This window comes from Solea solea, chromosome 9 (genome assembly GCF_958295425.1).
Source record: "Solea solea chromosome 9, fSolSol10.1, whole genome shotgun sequence".
Lineage (NCBI taxonomy): Eukaryota > Metazoa > Chordata > Actinopteri > Pleuronectiformes > Soleidae > Solea > Solea solea.
The window spans coordinates 9,004,868-9,025,246 of NC_081142.1; the positions used below are offsets into that span (position 1 = coordinate 9,004,868).

Genomic DNA, 20,379 nt, shown 5'->3' on the forward strand with positions numbered 1-20,379 from the left:
GAATAATGTTTTAATTTCATTAGCAGGACAATACTATGAATTTAGACTGGTAAATTCCAATGATGTGAAAATGTGTTATAATAAAGTTGCTGAGATTGGCTACAAAAGAACATTTGTGTCTCTGCTTTCTGCTTGAGATCCAGGAAACCCATTTTTGTTTGGCGGAAATGTCAAATTTCAAACTATATTTTTCTGACAAATATGATTGCGATTAGTTGTATAACTTTTAAAAAAGTTGAGAATTCACTGTGTAAATATATTTGGAACAACATGGAGCATTAAAACATCAACTACTAGCCTATATTCTAATGCAAAGATGAGCTATATATTGTTTTCCACGTGTATGTTTGATCCATTTGTCCCCTATATGGGAACCAGCGTTTTTGTGGAATAAACGATGGAACTAGGTCTCGAGGGAGAGAGGTGCAACCTTTGGTCATTCAAACCATTGGGTGGCGCTGTCGCTAAAACTTAGGCTTCCAGAGAAGAGAGTGCACTTGTTAGCTTCTGTGACCTGCCGTGTGTCCTGTCCTCCAACTGCTGCTGCTAGAAAACCGGTCGTCTAAGGACAAGAGCAATAACATCATGGTTTTCGAGGAGAAAATGATCACAAACGGAGAGCCTGAGGATGTAAGTAGCTTTTTTTTACAGTTTTAGGATATCACTGCTACACTAGTAATGTTTGGTTATTTGTGCTTACAGGCAATCACGCCACGAGCTACAAGGTTAGCTAATGCTACAGATAGCCGCTCCTGTTGTCGTTCAGAAATATGTCAAAGCGAATTCATCCTGTGCTTTATCACAATGACATTGTCTGTAGCTGTTGAATGTTTAAGTGTTAAATGAAATCGATGCCACCGTGAGAATCGTCAGGGTACCCTAGTGTCCTTTGGCGTAATGTGTATGATGTAACTGTGTGGTTGTGGTTGTGTATTTCTGTCTCAGGAGGAAGAAGAAGAGGAGGAGGAAGAAGAGATGGTGGTATGTTAATCAAAATATTGTTTATTTACCTACAAAGTGCATTTTATTTTAACATGAGCAAACTGTTAAGAGCAAGCGTTTCAAGGTTTTGGTTAGAACTTCTGTTTAATATAGCTCTGCTCCAAACATTTCTCATTTTCATAATTTAAAACATAAGTTTTCCGTCTGTTAACGTAATTAGAGACATTATTATAACTCTGGCAAGTTTTCTGTTAAGATTGTGGCGTAAACTGATTATTCCTGAAATTACTCTTCATCAAAGACTAAAGAGTGTCATTAAAACGAGTTAGTCCACTTAAACCGAGCTAGTCTTAGTCCGACTAACATACCTGGGTAATGTGATTCATAGTCCGATTACTCTTGCATGTATGTGGTTAGGATTGGAGTTTTCCTCCCTGGTCTTTCTCAGAAGTAGGACGTATAGACTGCAGTACTGTTGCTGGAAATCATAAGGCGGTGGTGTTTTTCTTCGAACAATGCAGCAACCACCAGAGCCATGCTCCATCTTATTTGTAAAACGATTAACATGTACAGCAGGTACGATACATACAGAACTTCAGCACGAACCATCTTGCCGTTAGCTGTTTGTTTTTCTGTGACATTATGGTCAACAGGAAACTGAATCAATATGCTCTGACTTATAGAGAGAGTTACAGCACCTCTACTTGTATTTGTACTGTGGGAGGGAACTGGAGTACCCCGAGTAAACCCATGCGCACCTAGGCAGAGAATGCAAACTCCATACAGTAAGGCCCTTTTTGCATTTAGGCAGAAGCGTACCGTGGGGTTTCAATCAGGGCCTTCAGTAAAAAAACCCAAAAAAACAAACAATTTCACTCAGCTACCGCAATTTCACAAGCCACTATATGACACAAAAGCAAGCTTCCACAAAAGCGTAGGCGTCAGCTACGCGGGGAACACGTCCCCGGCACTATTTATGATCAACAGTTCTGTCCTCACCACTTCTAAAAAAAATGATCATTAACGCTCGAACTACCGGAAATGATGTACCTCTTCGGTGTAGGTCTTCCTCTTGAAATAATTTCCTTCTTTTGTCCAAACGGTCGCCGTAAAAAGTGCACACAAAGGAGATCAGTCACATGATAGATCGGTGGTGTTAATGCTTACTTACTTAACTTCAAAACCCGCCAAAGGTTCAAACATCGTTGATGACAACAGCAGGGGCTAGCGCCAGACACATCGCTGGGCCTGGGGCGTTCTGTCACTAGGCATCAAATTTTGATTGGCTGACGACACACTTCAGTCGAAGTTATAACCAAATAGGAAATGGCAGCGTCAACGAAAGGCCAGCAATATTACTAGAGCAGGTCCACGGAGCTATGAGCATTTAATGACATATGGAAAATCCAGTTCAGCTTCACAAAAAATAACCATATTCTTTCTGGAAATATAATCATAACATACTGAAAAAGTAATTGAATTCAGACACGTTCAGACACACATTAATTTGATTATTAAAAAAAAATAATAATAATGATAATAAAAAAATACTTTTTTGATTTTGCCCACCACTGCATTTAGGCATTGTTTGGTTTGATTATTGTGTCGAATGTCTTGCTCATGCCTCTTCTGCCACTCTGACCAATCAGTGGCCGGCAGTCTGACGACATCATGAATAGTATCGGCTCAGCTCTCTTGGAACCTCACCAGAGCAGGTACTAAAAAAAAGTACCAGGTACTATCGAAAAGCAAAAAATGTGTTGAGTCGTGTCGGGACAGTGTAGTGGAAAAGCGGCATTTGGCTTTCGTACTGAGATATTTAGTCTGGTGCTGCTGAGTGCAGTTGGGAATGCTTTGCATCGCCTGTTGACACGTTGTAAGATATATATTCTGAACGTCTTGTATTTTTTAAATTTTTATTACAGGATCCTATTGAAACAGTGCGACAGAAGTGTGAAGAGATAGAGCACTGCATCCACACCCGGGAGCGTCTGGAACAGTGTGAGACCAGAGTTAACTCTAGGTCCAATACAGAGGAGGAGTGCACTGAGGAACTCTTTGACTTCCTGCATGCTCGTGACCACTGTGTAAGTGTGACAGACTTCATTTTCACTAAGCAATAAGCAATCAAGATACATCACAATTCAGCCTAGTTTCCTTCAGAGTTCATTTGTTTGACATGTAAGAGCTTGGATAGCACTATTTAACAGTGACATTGATCATTTGAAGATGAACAATGTGAATCATTAATTATATTTGCCTTGCCTTCTACTGTGTTTAGTATGTTTACATACATTAATCTCCTGTCCTCTCTCTCTAGGTGTCACACAAACTGTTCCATTCTGTCAAATGAAATCCTTTCTGGTTGTTTAAATGCTGGCTGAAGACATTCTTCAAATCGTGTTTGTGGGAAAGAAATTGGCTCAAATACATCCATATATGGATCTGTTGTATGCTGTATCTTTAAATGTAAACTATAATGTGTCTGCTCATGTGAAGAAACTTAAGTATTTAACAAGGTAGGCTGAGTCCATGTTTCATTAAAGTGGAGACTTGAAATCCTTACCAGGTGTCAAAGGTTTATTGTGTGGGTTATGTGTGAATTCATTGTTTGTTAATGATTCTTGGAAAAATTTAACCACAATTGATTTCAGCAATAAAGGACTCAACAAATTAGGTTTAAAGCTAAACTAATTATTTTACATTAAAATACATTACAAATGTGTTTTTGTCAAATTGTGCCGATCTATTCATCTTCATGAACTGTTCCACCTTGACTTCTGTGCCACATGGTGTGCTGTTAAGAAAACAAGTCTTGATATTGTTTGTTTCCTTGCACAACTTCAGAGATAAGCACAGATTGTATTGACCTGCAAGTCTGTTTAATTTATTATTTGACTTTCATGTGACTCTTGAACTTAGGTCAGTGTGGACGTCAGCTGAGGCATTTGATTCAAGATTTGACGTGTTATGTCCAGAGATTATCTTTTGGTTTTAATAGAGGAAAGTTCTGTTGCCTTTCGAATATTTAGAATATCTTTAATTGTCATAGCAATGAAATTGAGGTGGAAACCCTCACATCAGTGCAAAAGGTACAAAAGACAAGAGACAGACAACAGGCACAATATAAATTAAATAAGATCAAAACTGTATATAAAAAAAAATGTCTTTTTAGATCATTTTTAAAATAGACAGTATTGCATGTTTATGTATTCACCAGTGACTAGTTTTGGCATTATTAAATGCCAAAACTCTGGGATAACTTCTGTTTTTTAGTCTGTTTTGCTTTGGATGGTCCTGAGCCGTCTCCCTGAGGGTAGTAATTCAAAGAGGTGATGGCCATCCTTGAGGATGCTGTGGGCCCTCATAAGGCAGTGGCTGTTGTCGTTATCCTCCAGGGAAACGGATGTTTTGTGCAGTGTTAATGACCCTCTGGGGCCCTTTCTAAGAGGGCTCAGAGCTGCTGCGTACAGCCATAGGGACATTCACAGCTACCAGTCCATTCTCTTACGTCCCCTGGTATCATTACCAGACATTTTCACCCAGAGAACTGCAACTTCCTGGATGTTTTCTCAGGAAGATAGGTGTGGTTGTGTGTGTGGCAATCCCAGTAGACAGCAGGTTGTGAAATACTCAGACCAGCCCATCTGGCACCAACAACCATGTCACATTCAATGTCACTCAGGATTCATCCACATTACCAGGTGAAGTGATTTGTATCTTCTTTTTTATTCTATTGATGTGACTCGCATCTTATGGATTGGACACAGAAATTCCGTTGGCAGTTCCAATTTTCAAATCGGATTTGGTGCTAGATATGATGTACAGTATATCTAGAATGTGTGCCAAGAGACCTGAATGTGAATTTCCGTATAATAATCCATCTAACTTTTACCTATGCCTTGTGCTGAGTGTTGCCATCACTGACCTACATTTTTAAATCTCACTTATTTGTGTTTAGAAGGGGAAGATACAGTAATATTGAGAACTGTACAGCAATTATCGGATGCATTATGTCACATGTAACTTTGTAGGCCATGAACAACATAAATGTGAACAAACTTTTTTTTCCCCATGCTGATGTTCAAACTCAGCAGGTCGTCTTCACTATGTGTACAAGTTGAAATGCATTGAGTTGCTGATTAGATATTTACATTTACTACCAGTTGAACAAGTGTATAAAGTGGCTGTTATGTTAATTTATTTTTTTAATCAGTCGGCGCTTCACCCCGTTTCCAAGACGTTCGCCATCTTCGAGGGTGGTGCGCAAGCCGACGGTGACGTCATAGAAGAACCCCCTGTTGCTGACTGTGATCAATCTATCCAACGTTTGAAATGTCTCCCTATTGATATAGTAAAATGTTTAATTTTGTGTTAGCATTTAGGCATATCCTCAACACACATGTATCTGTCTTTGCAGGAGTCATGGGGATATTTAGTTTTACAGTCGCTCAGGTTTCAGATTTCTGATATACAGCAATGCGACTTTTACTTTGAAATTTCTCACTCATGGAGAGAAAAGGCGGAGTTTGACCTTGGGGCTGGGAGGCGGACGTACGATGTCGATGTGAGCGGACTTGGATGTTCCACAGGTCGCAGCCGTAAATTCCTGTTTCACTGGGACTGACTACCTTAAATGCTTTAATACGGGCCCACTTCAATTTTAGTTTGACTACAGTAGTTGCTGCTAGTTGCTGCTCGCATAAGTGTCGATGTAACTTCTCTGTGAAGCAGCTTTTCGCAGTCGGCCGCTAGAGAGACGTTCTCAAAGGAGCGCGACGTGACGTGATTAGTACGAATAATCCATGTGACTAGGCGAGAGAGATCCATGGAGAAGGCAACGCAGTTTATCCACAGTATGGAGATGGACAAGCGCACTGCGGCACTGCTGACGACAGGTGCCTGCGCTGCTGGAGCTGCGGTGCTGCTGTTCCGCAAGATCAGTAGTTTCCAAGAGGCAAAGTCGAAGATCCAGAGAGCCAGAGCTCGGAGGACCGAGAGTCTGCAGCATGCACAAGAGGCTGTGCAGCGATACAGGAAGTCGGTGAGACTTTTTTTTTTTGATATTTTGATTAATTATTAGCACAAATCAAACAATATGTGATTACTGTTCATTATCTTAATCATAATCTTATTCTCCTTCTATTATATTTTATATAAAGCTTATTTATAGTTTGTTTTAATTGTATCTCTCTCTCTCTCTTTCTCTCTCTATTACAGGCTTTCAAAAGTAGCAAAAGTAATAAAAAAACTAATTTGATATGGCCCTATAGCAGGGTTCTGCAACCTGTGGCTCTTTGTCTCCTCTGAGCCACAGGTCCTTGTAGCTTTGAATACTAATTAAAAAAGAAGTTTCTTTTCATTTTCTTCTTTCTTATTTAGAGATCAAGGTGATAAATAAAAGTGTTCTGACATTTTGTGCATCACATCCAATGTCTAAATATGGGAAGCCAATGTGGAGTCCACGTGTCGATGTAAATGTCAAAATGGCTCTTTTCATTATCAAGGTTGCAGACCCCCTGCCCTACCATCTCAGAGAGATTGTTGATTATCTGATCCACTCTCTAATGTGTGTGTGTGTGTGTGTGTGTGTGTGTGTTGTTTTTCTCTAGCATCCAACCGCTGACTCTGATGCAATCCTGACACTGCCCCTGTCTGAGTTGACAAAGGAACTTCAGGAAGGCTCACTGAACCCCGAGGATGTCTTTTATGCTTATGTGGAAAAGGTTCAGTATAGTATCCAAATTTACATTTATCATCACAGAAAAACAAACATGGAAATCAGTAATCTCTTTATTAATTAAGTCATTCTCTTCGACCTTTCTCAGTGTTTCATCTGTGCTTATTGATGTTTTTTTTGGAATAATCACCTTTCATTGATAATTATCACAAGGCACTGAGTCACAGACTGTAGACTGAAACTCAACTGTAATCATGCTGAATGTTGAGCTTCGTTTTCTCCAAGTTCTCTGGTTTCCTCCCACAGTCCAAAAACATACAATATGGGGATTAGGTAAATTGGACACTCTAAGTTGACCATAGGTGTGAGTGTGAGAGTGGATCGTTTTTTCTCTATGTATGTGGTCCTGTGATGGACTGGCATAACTGTCCAGGGTGTATCCCGCCTAACACCCTGTCAGCTGGTATTGGCACAGCTTCCCCTCATGTGGGGGATAAAGCAGTAGAAGACGGATGGATGGATGTTCAGCTTGGAACATTTAAATAAATGTATTTGCTGATAGTATGGAAAATAGCCTATAGCCTATATCCTTCAGTCTGGCACGGTTATATGTGAGTATTCGTGAATATGTGCTATCCCTATTGGAAAACATACAGTACATGCAAATGGTTATAGCTGTTTTGGAATGAAGCTGCTTACTGTTTAATGAATACTGAGCCCTCCAAAAATACATCATAAGCTACATGCCTAATTGTGTCCAGTGTTGGAAAAACAAGTTGTTTTTTAATTGCAGTACATAAATATACCACAGTATTTAACCAAGTGACATTACTGTGTGCATTTTAACATGTGTTGTTACTGAAAGAAGGCTCTCTAAAATATATTTATTCAGTAAACACTTGCTACTTGCTACAACATGGTACACAAACTACCTGCAGCATTAGAAAGGAAGTTATCCTCAAGCAAGGGTGGGAGCCTCTGGTGAAACAAGTGCAGTTAAGTTCTCAAACACAGAACCGGTAGGTGTAGGAATTAGTCTAGGTATTGAAATGTGAAAAATGTGTTGTACAGTCTACAACAAGCTGCAAACTCCTGGTTCCTGGTTTATTGCAGATGCTGTACCATACCCCCTGATGCCAGATCCTAATAACTCAGAAGTGGTTCTCCAATGTTCTCTGGTTTCCTTCTACATGTCCACAAACATGCAGAGGTTAATTGGACACTCTAAATTGCCTGTAGGTGTGATTGTGTGAGTGAATGGTAGTTTGCCCTGTGATGACAAAAAACCCAGCCTTTCACCCCATGTCAGCTGGGATTGGCACCAGCATCCCCCATGACCCTCATGTGGAGGATATAGGTATAGGTGGGGTGGGTGGACAGGGCACAGGCTCACTCACTGCGGCCTATATAGGCTGCGTTACTGAACCTAAAAATAAAATGTAGATGGCTGTAAGCAGACAGGTGCATGCTGGTGTGAATAATGATCTCCTGGACAGGGAAGCAATTGAGCTTCAGCCAAGGTTCAGCCAAGCTAATGCAGATCTTTGTGTAAAGTCTATTCTCCATAATCAGGTCTCCAAAACTGCAAATTCACGCTCCTCTTTTCCCGTTGTCTTGACAGAAAGCAAGATTATTCCATATTCCAGCATATTAATGAACATCTGTATACAATATGCATGTCAATGAAGTTCCATATTCCATTGCCAGGTGACAGATAATACATACATTCTCAGGACCGACATGTCTTGTATGAAATTACTAGAACAAATGTTGAATCTACTCTTATATACACAGTAATTCTCCCCAGGTCATTGACACTAAGTAACTAAGTAAGTGTAATTGCCTACACTGACTTTCATGTTTTACAAAACCAGCCTTTAAAATGTGAATCTGTCTGTGATGTGTTTTTTCTTTCCTTTCTTTCTTTCTTTCTTTTTTTTTTTTTTACAGACTCTAGATGTAAACGAAAAGCTGAACTGCTGCACAGGGGTGTTGCCGGATAGTTTTGACCAACTGAAAGCTATTAGCAACAACAAGGGAGGTCTCTTGTATGGCGTTCCAGTTAGTATCAAAGACAACTTTGGATACAAGGTATGTTGACTGGTCGTAAGCACAATGAAAGCTAGAGAAAACAAAACTCCACCAAGGAAAAGAACGAAATTGAATAATTCTTACATTTGGCCAGTTCGACAGACGCGGCTAAAAGCATAAACTCCCTGGTGGAGATGATTACACTGAAAGGGTCCATAATGGATTTGGATAGGGATATGAAAAGTCAAATATTGCAAATATTGCAAAAGGCTCTTGTTTAGATATTACATGACCCAAATGTCCCTCCAGCTTCTGCATTTCTCTGCACAGGAAAAAATATCAGGAGGTTTTTATAGACCAATGAGGAAAGTACAACATTCCTCAACTTAAGTGCAAAAAGCAAAAATTACTACAATGGGAGCAGCAATTAAATGTTATATTAGCAGCTCTTATGTAATCAAGATGAATGGTTACAGGGGAGTGGAGTAGTGAGTGGAAACACTCTGACATGTGCGTTTTCTTTCACTGAGGATGTTGTTAAACGTTGTGCTACATCTCAATGAAGCCTACCTTATGACCTTCGTCTGCTGTTATCTAACAATGCTCATTTTGTCTTTGCCATATTTGAATTCAAGAATTGCGACTCTACTTGTGGCTTGATCATTAATCTGGAGCAACCTGTCCAGGAAGACTGTGTCCTTGTCAAAGTTCTGAAGAGACAAGGAGCTATTCCCTTTGTGAAAACCAACATACCTCAAGGCCTTTTGAGGTAAATCATTTCCAGTTATGAGTCGAAAGCCCGTGTCACATGCCTTTTATAATTGTATACTTCCAATATAGTTTAATGTGCAGATGCTGTAATTGTCATTGTGTCTGTGTTTTTATTATTATTATTGTTGCCACATTTTCAGTTATGACTGCTGTAACCCTATTTATGGGCAGACCATAAACCCCCATAACCTTCAGAAGACCTCTGGAGGTTCATCTGGTGGAGAGGGAGCTCTCATCGGTGGAGGTGGCTCTCTGCTGGGTTTAGGCAATGACATAGGCGGCAGCATCCGTATTCCCGCCTCTTTCTGTGGAACATGCGGTTTCAAGCCAACGCCAGGTCGGCTGAGGTGAGCGTTTGTGGTTGGTGCAGTTTTATTATCAATCGCTTCGCACCAATTAAACACTGCACCAGATGTTTATCTGAACTTATTTTTCTTTCTTGCTTGGTCAGTGTAATGGGTCTGAGGCCTGCCTGTAGGGGGCAAAAGTCAGGTATGGTGAAATATTTTACATATCATATACAGTGCACTCTATATAAGTGTCATCATATGGTGCCTGTTATAATGACCTACTGTTTTCCTCCTCTGTTTGTAATAAACTTAGTGCTGTCATCTCCGGGACCCATGGCGAGGGATGTTGACAGCCTGGCTCTGTGCATGCAGGCTCTGCTGTGTGACCACATGTTTTCCCTGGACCCCACTGTTCCACCACTGCCTTTTAATTTGCAGGTGTGTCAAATTAAGGCAGATCTCATATACAGTATAACCTTAAATGGAGTAAGAAAAACCTCCCCTAAAAGCTCTAAAACACTGTTACTGTATCACATACATCTATCACACTTGTTTGTTTACTAGTTGTACCAGAGCTCCCAACCCCTGAGGATTGGTTACATTGAAAATGATGGCTACATGCAGCCATCTCCAAGCATGGCACGGGCCGTCCGAGAAGTCAAGGCGCTGTTGGAAGACGCAGGCCACACTGTAAGAGCAAACCACCCACTGATCCACAGTTACATGTGACATGAGGTCCATGTTTTTTAAATAAAAGTTGTGTCTTTTCCCGTCCTGTCAGTTGGTGCCTTACACACCTTTGAAGATTGATTATGCTTTCCCTGAGCTGGTGGTAAAGGGTTGCCTTGCAGATGGAGGTACTACCCTGCTAAATAACATGTGAGTTGGATATTTCTTAGTTTGTTAGTGAGTTTGTGTATTGTTCATTTCACATTGTGAAGTCACAGCATAAGAAGATCGATCAGACGTAAAAACATACATTTGAATACCAGTGCTGTTCTCATGAATAACAAATACCAATGACAAACATCTTTTTGTCTTATGATCGACTGTTTTTATTCTAATTCCTTATAATCTTAAAAAAAAAACCAAAGGCTTTTCAAACGAACCCAGACCTAATGGTCATATCTTCATATAAAATGATGTTTATTTAATATTTACAATGACATTAACATCTGCAGCTGAAATGTTTTTTCATGTAAGCTGTTTACCGGTTACACATCACTATGAAGTCAGTGTTTGTGGTGCTGGAGGAAAAATATACATTTATTTTTAAATTTAAATTGTTTACTACCCCAGAATTGTGATGTTTTTTACTAGCTTGGTTAACAAAATCATCGCTAATTACTAATTTACCACAAAAAGTTTATTTAGCATTATCGCCAGTTTAGAAAAGACATGTTTGAATTTAATTTGAAGGATGTTCATTTGAAGGCTCTTATTTGTGCTTTGTCCTATTTGGAGATGCTCTGTTCATTTTGGCCTGACTGTATTTATTGTATTATTAGCAGTGGCAGGTAAATGTAGCAGTTAACTAAAATGATTTGTTTGTGTGAGCTTCTTAGCATGTTGATATTATCACTGAGGCTAAAATATTTAACCTCATTATGTTTACTTGAAATCTGAGAAGAGTCTCTTTCAACAGGTTGCTCTATTTTGTTCCAATTGTCTCTTATTGGTTCTGTTTCAGGAAGGGAAGTCCTGTGGACCCCTCTCTCAAACATCAAATTTCCTTTCGCCATATTCCTAAATGGATGTTAAAAACCATGTCATTCCTCATGAACCCCCTGGTGAGTAACAGACATAAATCTTCCTTAGTACATGACGTAGAGTAGTAGTATTAGTAGTAGAGGCGAGGTTTATAAAGAGTATGTGAATTTCTTTTTGCCATGCAGTGCATTAATTAACGAGTGTTTTGTTTCATGTTTTTGTAGTCTCCTCGTCTTTATGCCATTGGTGGCGCTCTAGCTGGATGTGGGTGAGAGACTTTGAGTTTTTCTTTTCATTGCATGTGATGTGACAAAAATACCTGCCCATACTGAATCTTTCTGTCTTGTTTTCAGGTCTATTCCAAACTTGTGGAAGCAACATGCCGCTGTTGAGGTTCTATTAGTTTTCAGTTCATTATTTAAAAACGAAATCAAAATGTTCACATATATGTAGAGCTGAACATGAAGTTGAGCTTGAAAAGGTTTTAAATGGTGTGTTGAATTTTTCACTCTTTGTTCTATGGGAAATGAAAGGTCTATGTGTTCTTGTGTTCTTATTAGGACTACATTTATGAAACGATAGAGGATTGGAGAAGGTGCAACATTGACGTGCTGCTGTGCCCTGTGATTGGACCAGCCTACAACTTCTTATACTGCGGAAAGATTACGCGTACGATATACTGAACCAATGTTTGTCTAATACATTTAACCCTCTAACACCGAGTGCATCGCAGACGACACGATAGTGCAAGCGCACTTTGCATTACCGTAAATACACGCTTTCTGAAAGCTGAGAAGTTGCACGTCAAAGCCAACATATGGTTATTACGGTAATTGTGCTCACACTTTTGGAGGAAGCAGGCAAATCAGCATCTTTGTCACCAGAGAGGAAAGAGTTGGAAAAACACCTGTACATGGCTTCTGCTTTTTGGCCTGTTTTTGGACATTGAGCCATAACTCAAACAAATGTTATTTTAATGTTTTCTTACATTTTTCTTGATTTTAAATTGTAAATACACTATTTTAACATGCAGTAAGTTGAGTAACGGCCATATATTTAACGTTATTCTGGAAAAATGGGCAAAAACACTTACTCAGGATATTTTCTGGCCCTTTTATGGTTAAAATAAGCAAAAAAGTCCAGACAGACATTTTGTGGCTTAGTGGTTTAAGGGTTAAAGAGCTTTTGGGCTTTGTTTTCTAATAGTTGTCATAAATCATATGGAGCTATGTTCCTTTACTTTGGAATTTTTATAGAAACAATTAATTTAGTTTATAATTAGTGTCATCAAGACTCCAAATAATAATATTAATGCACAAAAGGAATTGTAACGGACATTTCAGTGACATACAGTATGTGCTTATGTTATTGTTAAATTAAAACCCAGTACATGTCTATTTTCTTTTCTTTCAGCTGTCCTCTCATACACAGCCATTTACAATCTCCTCACTTTTCCCGCTGGAGTGGTTCCTGTTTCCACAGTGACCGCACAAGATGAGGAGGAACTCGAGCACTATAAGGGCATTTATCAGGACCAGGTGGACAAGGTCTTCAAACAGGTAAGAAACGGGACAAAGAAGTATGTAATACAACAGTCGTAATCGGACACAAATATCAATAATTGTTCATTCCACTTAACAAACTCTAATCTTAACAGTTTTAATATGAAAATCCCTCAATATTTCACTGTAGGTCTTTGTTTTACAACAGGAGGCTGCATCCACTTGTATATGCAGTGTATAAACCAGCTTAATGTTGTGGCTGTATTTTTACTTTTACAGGGAAAAACTGAAAGGTAACGGTATCTAGAATTAAGGTGGGACTATTTTTTTTAATTATTATTTAGCCTTTTGTATTCAAATCAGGAGATGGGTGCGCATGTTAGATGCTCTTAAGTGTCTGTATTTCTACATTTGGTCAGTAGGTGGAGGCAGCAGACTGTGGTGGTTCTTGAGAGCGACTGCTGACTCTCTGGATTCTGTGTTTGTGTTCAGGCTGTCTCCGGGGCAAAGGGTCTGCCTGTGTCGGTGCAGTGTGTTGCCCTGCCGTGGCAGGATGAGCTGTGTCTGCGCTTCATGAAGGAGGTGGAACACTTGGTCAAACAGAGCAGAAAGTAGATCCTGAAGCCCACAGGTGGCGCTACAACCTTCAGGGATATTATGATACATTTGCTGTGGAAACAGTACCCAAAACGTCATTTCTGATGATGGTGAAAATTACTGAAGAATACAACATGAATTAACATTGATTAACAAAGATGCTTTGCTTTTACTCTTCTTTCGATCCTTCATGATATAAAACTGTCGATCTTTGGTGAATCTGAATTGAAGTCTAATCTTAAATTTATTATTGTGCTGATATGAGTAAACTGTGATTAATTATCTGATTGGAACTCACATTGTTGATTATGTCATGCCATACGGCAGGAACACATGTAACGGGCTGTAGTGTCTGTCAGGGCTGAACAATTAAACGCAGTTTGGAACAGCACAATTAGCAAATGACATCGTTTTGTTTTTGATTGTGATGTCTTCTATGCAAATTGTATACAACAAGTAGTTAAAGTTTTGGTGGTGTCTTGTGGTAATACTCCAGTACATTTTAGATGCATCACATGGTGAATAATGAACTGAACCTTGACATAAAAATAAATACATGGCATATCAAATCCCAATTGCAAAATGTCAGAAAATGTGCAATTCGATATCTTCTTCAAGCCATTCTGCCCCCGTAACTGTACATGGTGTAGAATGAATTCAGTTTTGTAGGCACAGGCTTTGTGAGCACATAAATTATATTTCAACTTCTAAATGAATGAAAATAATCATTTATAATTTTTTTTTAATTATATTGTCTTTTTTTTAAATTTTTTTACAAGAACTGAAGGCCTCTTGTATTATATTGTTAAATCAGAGTTGCTTATTTCTCACCGCTGTCACTTGCTCCTCACCTTCATGTACTCCGTAGCAGTGAAGACGCACAACCTCTTTCGTTGCCTCCTTTGCGTCTTTGCTTCCCCCTCTGCCTCTCCATCACTGCGCCACAGACGAGTGCAGATCATGTTCATTCTTGCTGTGAGTGATTGTTGCGCCGATGCCATTGCATGAAACAGGAAAAAAGATAAAAGAGACTAATGACACATGGCGCCTCCATCTACAAGGCCGGCCCACCATGTCATCATATTGTGATTACCCTGTTCTATTGTAAATATGTGTTTTTGTTGGGTTCACATAAATTTACATATGTTTTAAAACTCTCCTGGGATGGGAAACCATTAGGGACAATATTAGTGTTTTCCATTACAGTCGCTTGTGTTTGCATTCATGTCTGATTGAATGGAAATGGCCGCGTGCGTGCAGCGGAGGAAGGAGGGCACATTAGGCGACGAGGAGAGCTGGAATTGAGAGGTTGTTCTTAGTATTATCTGTGGCACATAGAGAGAAAGACAGTGTGGCTCTTACTGTGCCACACAGTCAGGGAGCATTAAGCTTTAAGAGGCAGTGAAGAGACTCCGGTTTTCAGAGGGAACTTGACATTGTTCATAAATCCCTCGTGATCTGAGACAGTGGCAGTGACATCTGCCTGTGCACACACACACGTTAAAATACATCCTTTAAATTGGCCCATTAAATACATTTGCCTTATAATTTGGCAGCTGTATGTATAATACTTAACGTAATAAAATGTAGTTTTATGTAAACTGTGGTCATTTAAAGTGACATAATGTAGGATTTCAACGTTCAAATAATAATGTTAATGGTACATGAACTCATAACACGGTGAATGTCACCTCTGTCAAAGCCTGAGCAGGTCTGCATCTCGTGCATTGGTACTATTTAACTTCAGTTCTGTGCCACAAAAACAACTACAGCTTTCTACTTTACGGCACCTCGGCATCAAGTGATTCAAACATGTCGTCATATTTGAATCAAATGCTATAACATGGGCTACTGTACCTGGTCTTAAGACTTTGTCAACAGATACACATGTTACCTCCACATACATTTTATGACAATTGTAACAAACAATGCTGTTTACCAACTGTGGGGGAACCCCAGAGAGAAAATCCTACATTGTGTTATTTTAAAACCTTAAAACATGAGCACACAAGACAATCACACTTTGTTAAAGCAGGTTTAACAAAATACCAGAAATCATAAAGAAAAGGGTTTCTGTTTTGAGTGAAACCAGGTCATGTTTCAGGACTGTCGGTAATGAGGAGATTTCTCAGGAAGCAACAACTGGTCTGCAGACACATTTTGCTTTTTTAAATCTTAAAATCAGAAAGAAAAAAAATGACAAAAAACAAAAAAAGTAATTGGTCACTTTATTACCAACTGTGTGATGTCACCTGATTGAGCAACTGGTGTGTGGACATTTTTTTCTGCCCATCACCTGGTGTACACTTTCTTAAAAAAACAAAACAACTTTTTAAACTTTTAATTTAATCTTGTTTAAAGACTGGACACTCTAAAATGACCGTAGGTGTGAGTGTGTCAGTGGATGGATTGGCGGCCTTTCAGGGTGTGACCTGCCTTTTGCCCTATGTCAGCTAGGAATGGCACCAGCACCTGTTGCGACCCTGGAGGATAAAGTGGTGGAAGATCAAGGAATGAGTGAGTGTTTAAAGACTTCACAAATCTGTCCATGCAAAACCTAATTACCAGACCTATTTAATTTTAATTATAGCATGACGTGTATTAACGTCTTCTTTTTAAATGTCTATTTAAAAGGGACATGGTAGCCTATTCCAAGAGAAAATCTTACATTTGACATGCTCATTGATTAAAATTCAATAATTTTTCCATTGTGCATGTTCACTGGCACACCATAATTGCTTGCTGCGACACTTGAGTTTAACTTATTGAGTCTTATTGTTATGAAGTTATTATTCATTTTTAGAAATGAAAGCTTCCTCATGTTTCCTGTAATGTTTTCTGTGAAAAATGAATTGTTAGGAAGAGGATAATTTAGCAGGTAGAGTGAGTTGTCTTCCAGTTTGTAGATTTGGAGTTTGTTCCTCTAGTCTTGTTGCTGACGGACAACACAAAACCATTTATTGCTCCTGATGTTTTATGAATGTGTGTGTGAATGGGTGACTGACACAACTGTTGTATTAAGAGCTTAAATCTAAAAGAAATGTGTCTGCAGTATATGTGTATAAGTAGAATTGCCGCTCACGGCCTTATCTAATTATCTAATCATATCTACATCCCATGACAGTGACTCTGACTGAGCATGGGAATGGGGAAGACGCGTTCAAAAGTGGCTTTGAACGTGGCATGACCTTTGATGCCACACAGGCTGGTCTGAGTGTTTCAGAAACTGATGATCTACTGGAGTTTTCACGCACAACTATACAGTATAGTGTTTACAGACAGTTCTCTGGAAGAGAGGGGGAAAAAAATGAATGCGATGGCCATTAAGCCATGTTTCTACAGAAGCCCGAAAGGACAGACTTAAGCAGAGCACGTGTTTTGCTGCGGAAGCTCACTGCATGAATGAAGAATAATATCCTTTCAGGTACGTGAAGGCCATCATAGTTCACCAATTCTTACACACTATACCTTTTATTACCTAAAAATTACTTCAAAAAACACATGTTTGCTTCTGTAGCAAAACAGAAGAACTCGATTCACGTTTGAACCATGTTTAAGCATGGTTAAAGTTCCAGTCAGTGATTTCAGTAACAAAAATGTGCTGACGAGTGGTTTTACTGACTTTTTTTCTCTTTTTTCAGCTCATCATCTCATTCATCCACGGGTCCGTATGTTTGCTGAGTTCCTGCGTACAACTTACAGTTGACAAACTTCAATAAGCTGTCTGTGCAGGTAAGCACTTGTAGCCGAGTACCAGTTCTACTGTGATTTAAAGCTTTAAATGTTTGAAGAAAAAAAAAACAACCTCAGTGTATTGAGAAAACTTTGTAAATGCTCTGATACTAGAAACAGTCTGACGTTATAGATGCAACACAAGATCTTGAAAAAGAAAGTGAAAAAGCTGTTAAAATTGTTTGAGTTAGATGTGGAGGGCATCTGGCCAAAGCTCAGCCTGGTGTAATCGTACAACACAACGGTTGAACACCCCTGGCGGGCCGAGGTGCTCTTCTCATGTAACGTCTCATTGATAAGAGCAGCAAACACCTCATTTACAGGAACCTTAGGCTGTGAGATCGGGTACTTTAAAAGCTATCCAAACACATTCAGACCCTGCCTGTGTGCCAGCAAATAAAACACCTTGATATCGCCACAACTAACCGAGGATGATTCTGTCTTAATGTCCCATTTCAGGGACCAAGGAGTCCATAGTCTTTATGGCTCCTCAGAATTGCAGGTAGTAATGTCTGACACAGCAGGGCTCCTGCCTTTCAGATGATCAAAGTGACAAGTTCATCCTGCACCCAGAGCCACTTACACAAGCCATCAAGAAGCTTCAAGATTGGCAGCTTTCAGGTCTTTGGTGCATTTCATCAGCCATTTCTACTGGCAGAGGCGACACGCTGTGGAGGACTAGTGGGAGGAGGAGGAGAAGGCAGATTAACAGACAGCTGATACAGGTGTACAGGCGGTATCAAACAGCAGCTTTATCAATACAGCAGGCTCCATTTCTACACAAGGGGCTGGGATCCCCAAAGTATGCCCGCCGATCTCACTATGACAGGATTAACTGAGAGCTCCATATAATTTTCGCCGATTCTGTGACTCAACAATTCAGTGATCCACGTTCTATCAGCTTTAAAGGCCCCTATCCCAAGTTTGAAAAGCCTACCCCTCGGACAAGGGACACTTTTTTCTCCCATCCGCTTCTGCTTTTCCCCTTTTCTTCTGCATGCAGTTATTCATCAGCCCCCTCGTCCTCGCCAGCTCTCCCAGCCTCCCCTCTCTGCACATCTGCTAGGTTTGAGTTTTCCTTTCTTCCACCCAGGGCCTTGCTTGGCCCAAGGCCCTTATAGCCAAATTGGTTTACATTGGAGAGATAAATGCTCTGCAAATGCGCTTAAACACGTACAGTAAAAAAAAATGCAGACAGTGCGTGTCAGGATTATCACCCAAGTCAGGGGGAGAAAGGAGAGCGTCTCTGTAGCACAAAGCTGGGGAGCCAGAGTGAAGCCTGCAGATATAGTCTGTCTCATCCACTTCTCAGGAGAAAAGGAGGATTGAGCATTTGCATGCTTGTCTGTATTTCCTGGCATTATATCACTTGTCGCCAGCAATCAAACTCCGGTATTATCGTGAAAGTATTGTTTCACAGGGGTGAGCAAAGTGTGGAGTTACACTCGTGGGGAAAATGGGTTTTGGTGGCATTGTTGAAACAATTTTAGAGACCACCCTATAAGCCCAATCGACAAGAAATATTCGGCACAGCTACAAAACAATATATATCATCTTGTTTTGAAAAAAAAACAACATTATCTGATATCTTGTTTTCAAGATATCAATAATCTAATCTTTACATATGTAAAAAAAAAATGAAAAATCTGTAGTCGCAAAGAACCTCATCTAAAGCTTTACTTAGTAGCTGATTATTAATGCTGCTGCTAATTGTGTTGAGCTGATTGCGCTGAATAATGAATACGTTTGTAAAATCTGTTTGTGAGAAACAAACCTTCTACTATATACTCTATATAAGTGGTTTAAATTGTTTTTTTTTCTAATTTATAAGGAATGTCTATACCATAACTGTTTAGCTGTATTAAGGAACAACCAGTACATAGACCATCAAACAGTGAAGGTATATGGCACTGAGAAATGAGCCGGTTTGGCAGCACAGTTGAGCTCATTCTTCTTGATGAGCTCAACTGACTGTCTGTTATTTAAATAAAATCCATTCAAATGTACAGCGTGTAGGATTTAGCAGCATCTCACTTCACCCTTCTCTTCCAAGCCGCATTAAAACTCAAAAGGTGTTTAATTTGTCCACTGTGGGCTACTGTAACAATGTGGTCGTCCAACATGGCAGACTCATCAGAGAGAGGACCCACCCCTAATGTAAATACAGTATAAAGGCTCATTCTGGGGTAATGAGAACAGCAAATCATACATTTAGGAAAACGACTATATTTCCACTTTCAACCAATACATCTTACACTCTGGACCGTCTCCCTTTCAGTGAAGAATAATCACAACAGAGAGCCACTGTTACCAGCAGTGTACACTGTCACTGTCCCATCACATGCATGAATAGATGAACCATCTCGGGGTGAATGAGATCTCACTCTCACTCTGTCCGGACTGCGGGCCGAGATTATACAGACAAAAGTGGATCCAGAAGATTCAGGAAAAGCCATTCTTCCTTCCCACCTGCCGCTGCTGCTCTTGTCCCCGGAGGGACACCACGCTGCTCTCCCTGTCTGCCAGCATCAGTGTAAAAGCCCTCCACATGCTCTGCCATGGGGATTTGGGTGTAAAACTTCCATAGTTATACCCCTCCCCAAAATGTTCCCTTCTTAAAAAAAAAGCCCCCCCCCTTTCTCATCCACATGACCTACCCCTCCCTCCAAATCAACACAAACCCCCCTCAGACCTCCCAACACAAAGCCCTCAGAGCAAGCCCTGCACAGAAATCATAGCACACCATTCAATCATTGTTTTTTCCCCTCTCTCACCCCTTTTATGGTCCCACTAAAGGTTTTAGCTGGGCAGAGAAGGAGGGCTGTCACTGAGGAAACCTTAGCCCATTGATGAAGTGACAGGAGCTGCCAGAATATGATCCTAATCCTGTTTCCAGCATTCTTTTAACCCGCTGGCATCGCAATTCCTCCACACATTCTCTGAGCTGTCAACTAGGAAAATCCCTCTAATAGTGCATTGCCCAGATACACATCAAAGAGCTCCTGGAAACCTTCAGCAGCTTAGCTGCCAGAGACACACTCTCTCTCTCTCACACACACACACACACACACACACACACATACACAAACACACACACACAGCATTCCCATTGATTTACACCCAT

The 20,379-nt window shown here is 40.0% G+C and overlaps 2 protein-coding genes across 2 annotated transcripts; both read left to right on the forward strand.

The window, feature by feature from the left end:
• Positions 1–485: 485 nt before the first annotated feature.
• On the forward strand, positions 486–3,507 carry LOC131465714 (cytochrome b-c1 complex subunit 6, mitochondrial). The gene is made up of 4 exons (XM_058638582.1): positions 486–630; positions 946–981; positions 2,868–3,029; positions 3,263–3,507. Exons 1-4 carry the CDS (start codon positions 586–588, stop codon positions 3,293–3,295), a joined length of 276 nt encoding a protein of 91 aa, XP_058494565.1. The 5' UTR covers positions 486–585; the 3' UTR covers positions 3,296–3,507.
• A 1,959-nt stretch (positions 3,508–5,466) lies between these two features.
• LOC131466256 (fatty-acid amide hydrolase 1) lies at positions 5,467–13,928 on the forward strand. The gene is made up of 15 exons (XM_058639459.1): positions 5,467–5,986; positions 6,555–6,668; positions 8,573–8,713; positions 9,289–9,422; positions 9,565–9,771; positions 9,876–9,916; positions 10,028–10,152; positions 10,279–10,404; positions 10,496–10,593; positions 11,405–11,504; positions 11,649–11,692; positions 11,778–11,817; positions 11,985–12,093; positions 12,838–12,983; positions 13,419–13,928. The coding sequence occupies exons 1-15, from the start codon at positions 5,771–5,773 to the stop codon at positions 13,539–13,541; spliced, it is 1,764 nt and encodes a 587-aa protein (XP_058495442.1). The 5' UTR covers positions 5,467–5,770; the 3' UTR covers positions 13,542–13,928.
• The last annotated feature ends 6,451 nt before the right edge of the window (positions 13,929–20,379 follow it).

Excerpts from the sequence above, each read along its gene's own strand:
- LOC131465714 (XM_058638582.1), top strand. The coding sequence starts at position 586 with ATGGTTTTCGAGGAGAAAATGATCACAAACGGAGAGCCTGAGGAT. Across the intron at positions 631-945 it reads CAAACGGAGAGCCTGAGGAT|GAGGAAGAAGAAGAGGAGGA; the intron begins GTAAGTAGCTTT and ends TTTCTGTCTCAG. Across the intron at positions 982-2,867 it reads AGGAGGAAGAAGAGATGGTG|GATCCTATTGAAACAGTGCG; the intron begins GTATGTTAATCA and ends TTTTTATTACAG.
- LOC131466256 (XM_058639459.1), top strand. The coding sequence starts at position 5,771 with ATGGAGAAGGCAACGCAGTTTATCCACAGTATGGAGATGGACAAGCGC. Across the intron at positions 9,423-9,564 it reads ATACCTCAAGGCCTTTTGAG|TTATGACTGCTGTAACCCTA; the intron begins GTAAATCATTTC and ends CCACATTTTCAG. Across the intron at positions 11,505-11,648 it reads CATTCCTCATGAACCCCCTG|TCTCCTCGTCTTTATGCCAT; the intron begins GTGAGTAACAGA and ends ATGTTTTTGTAG.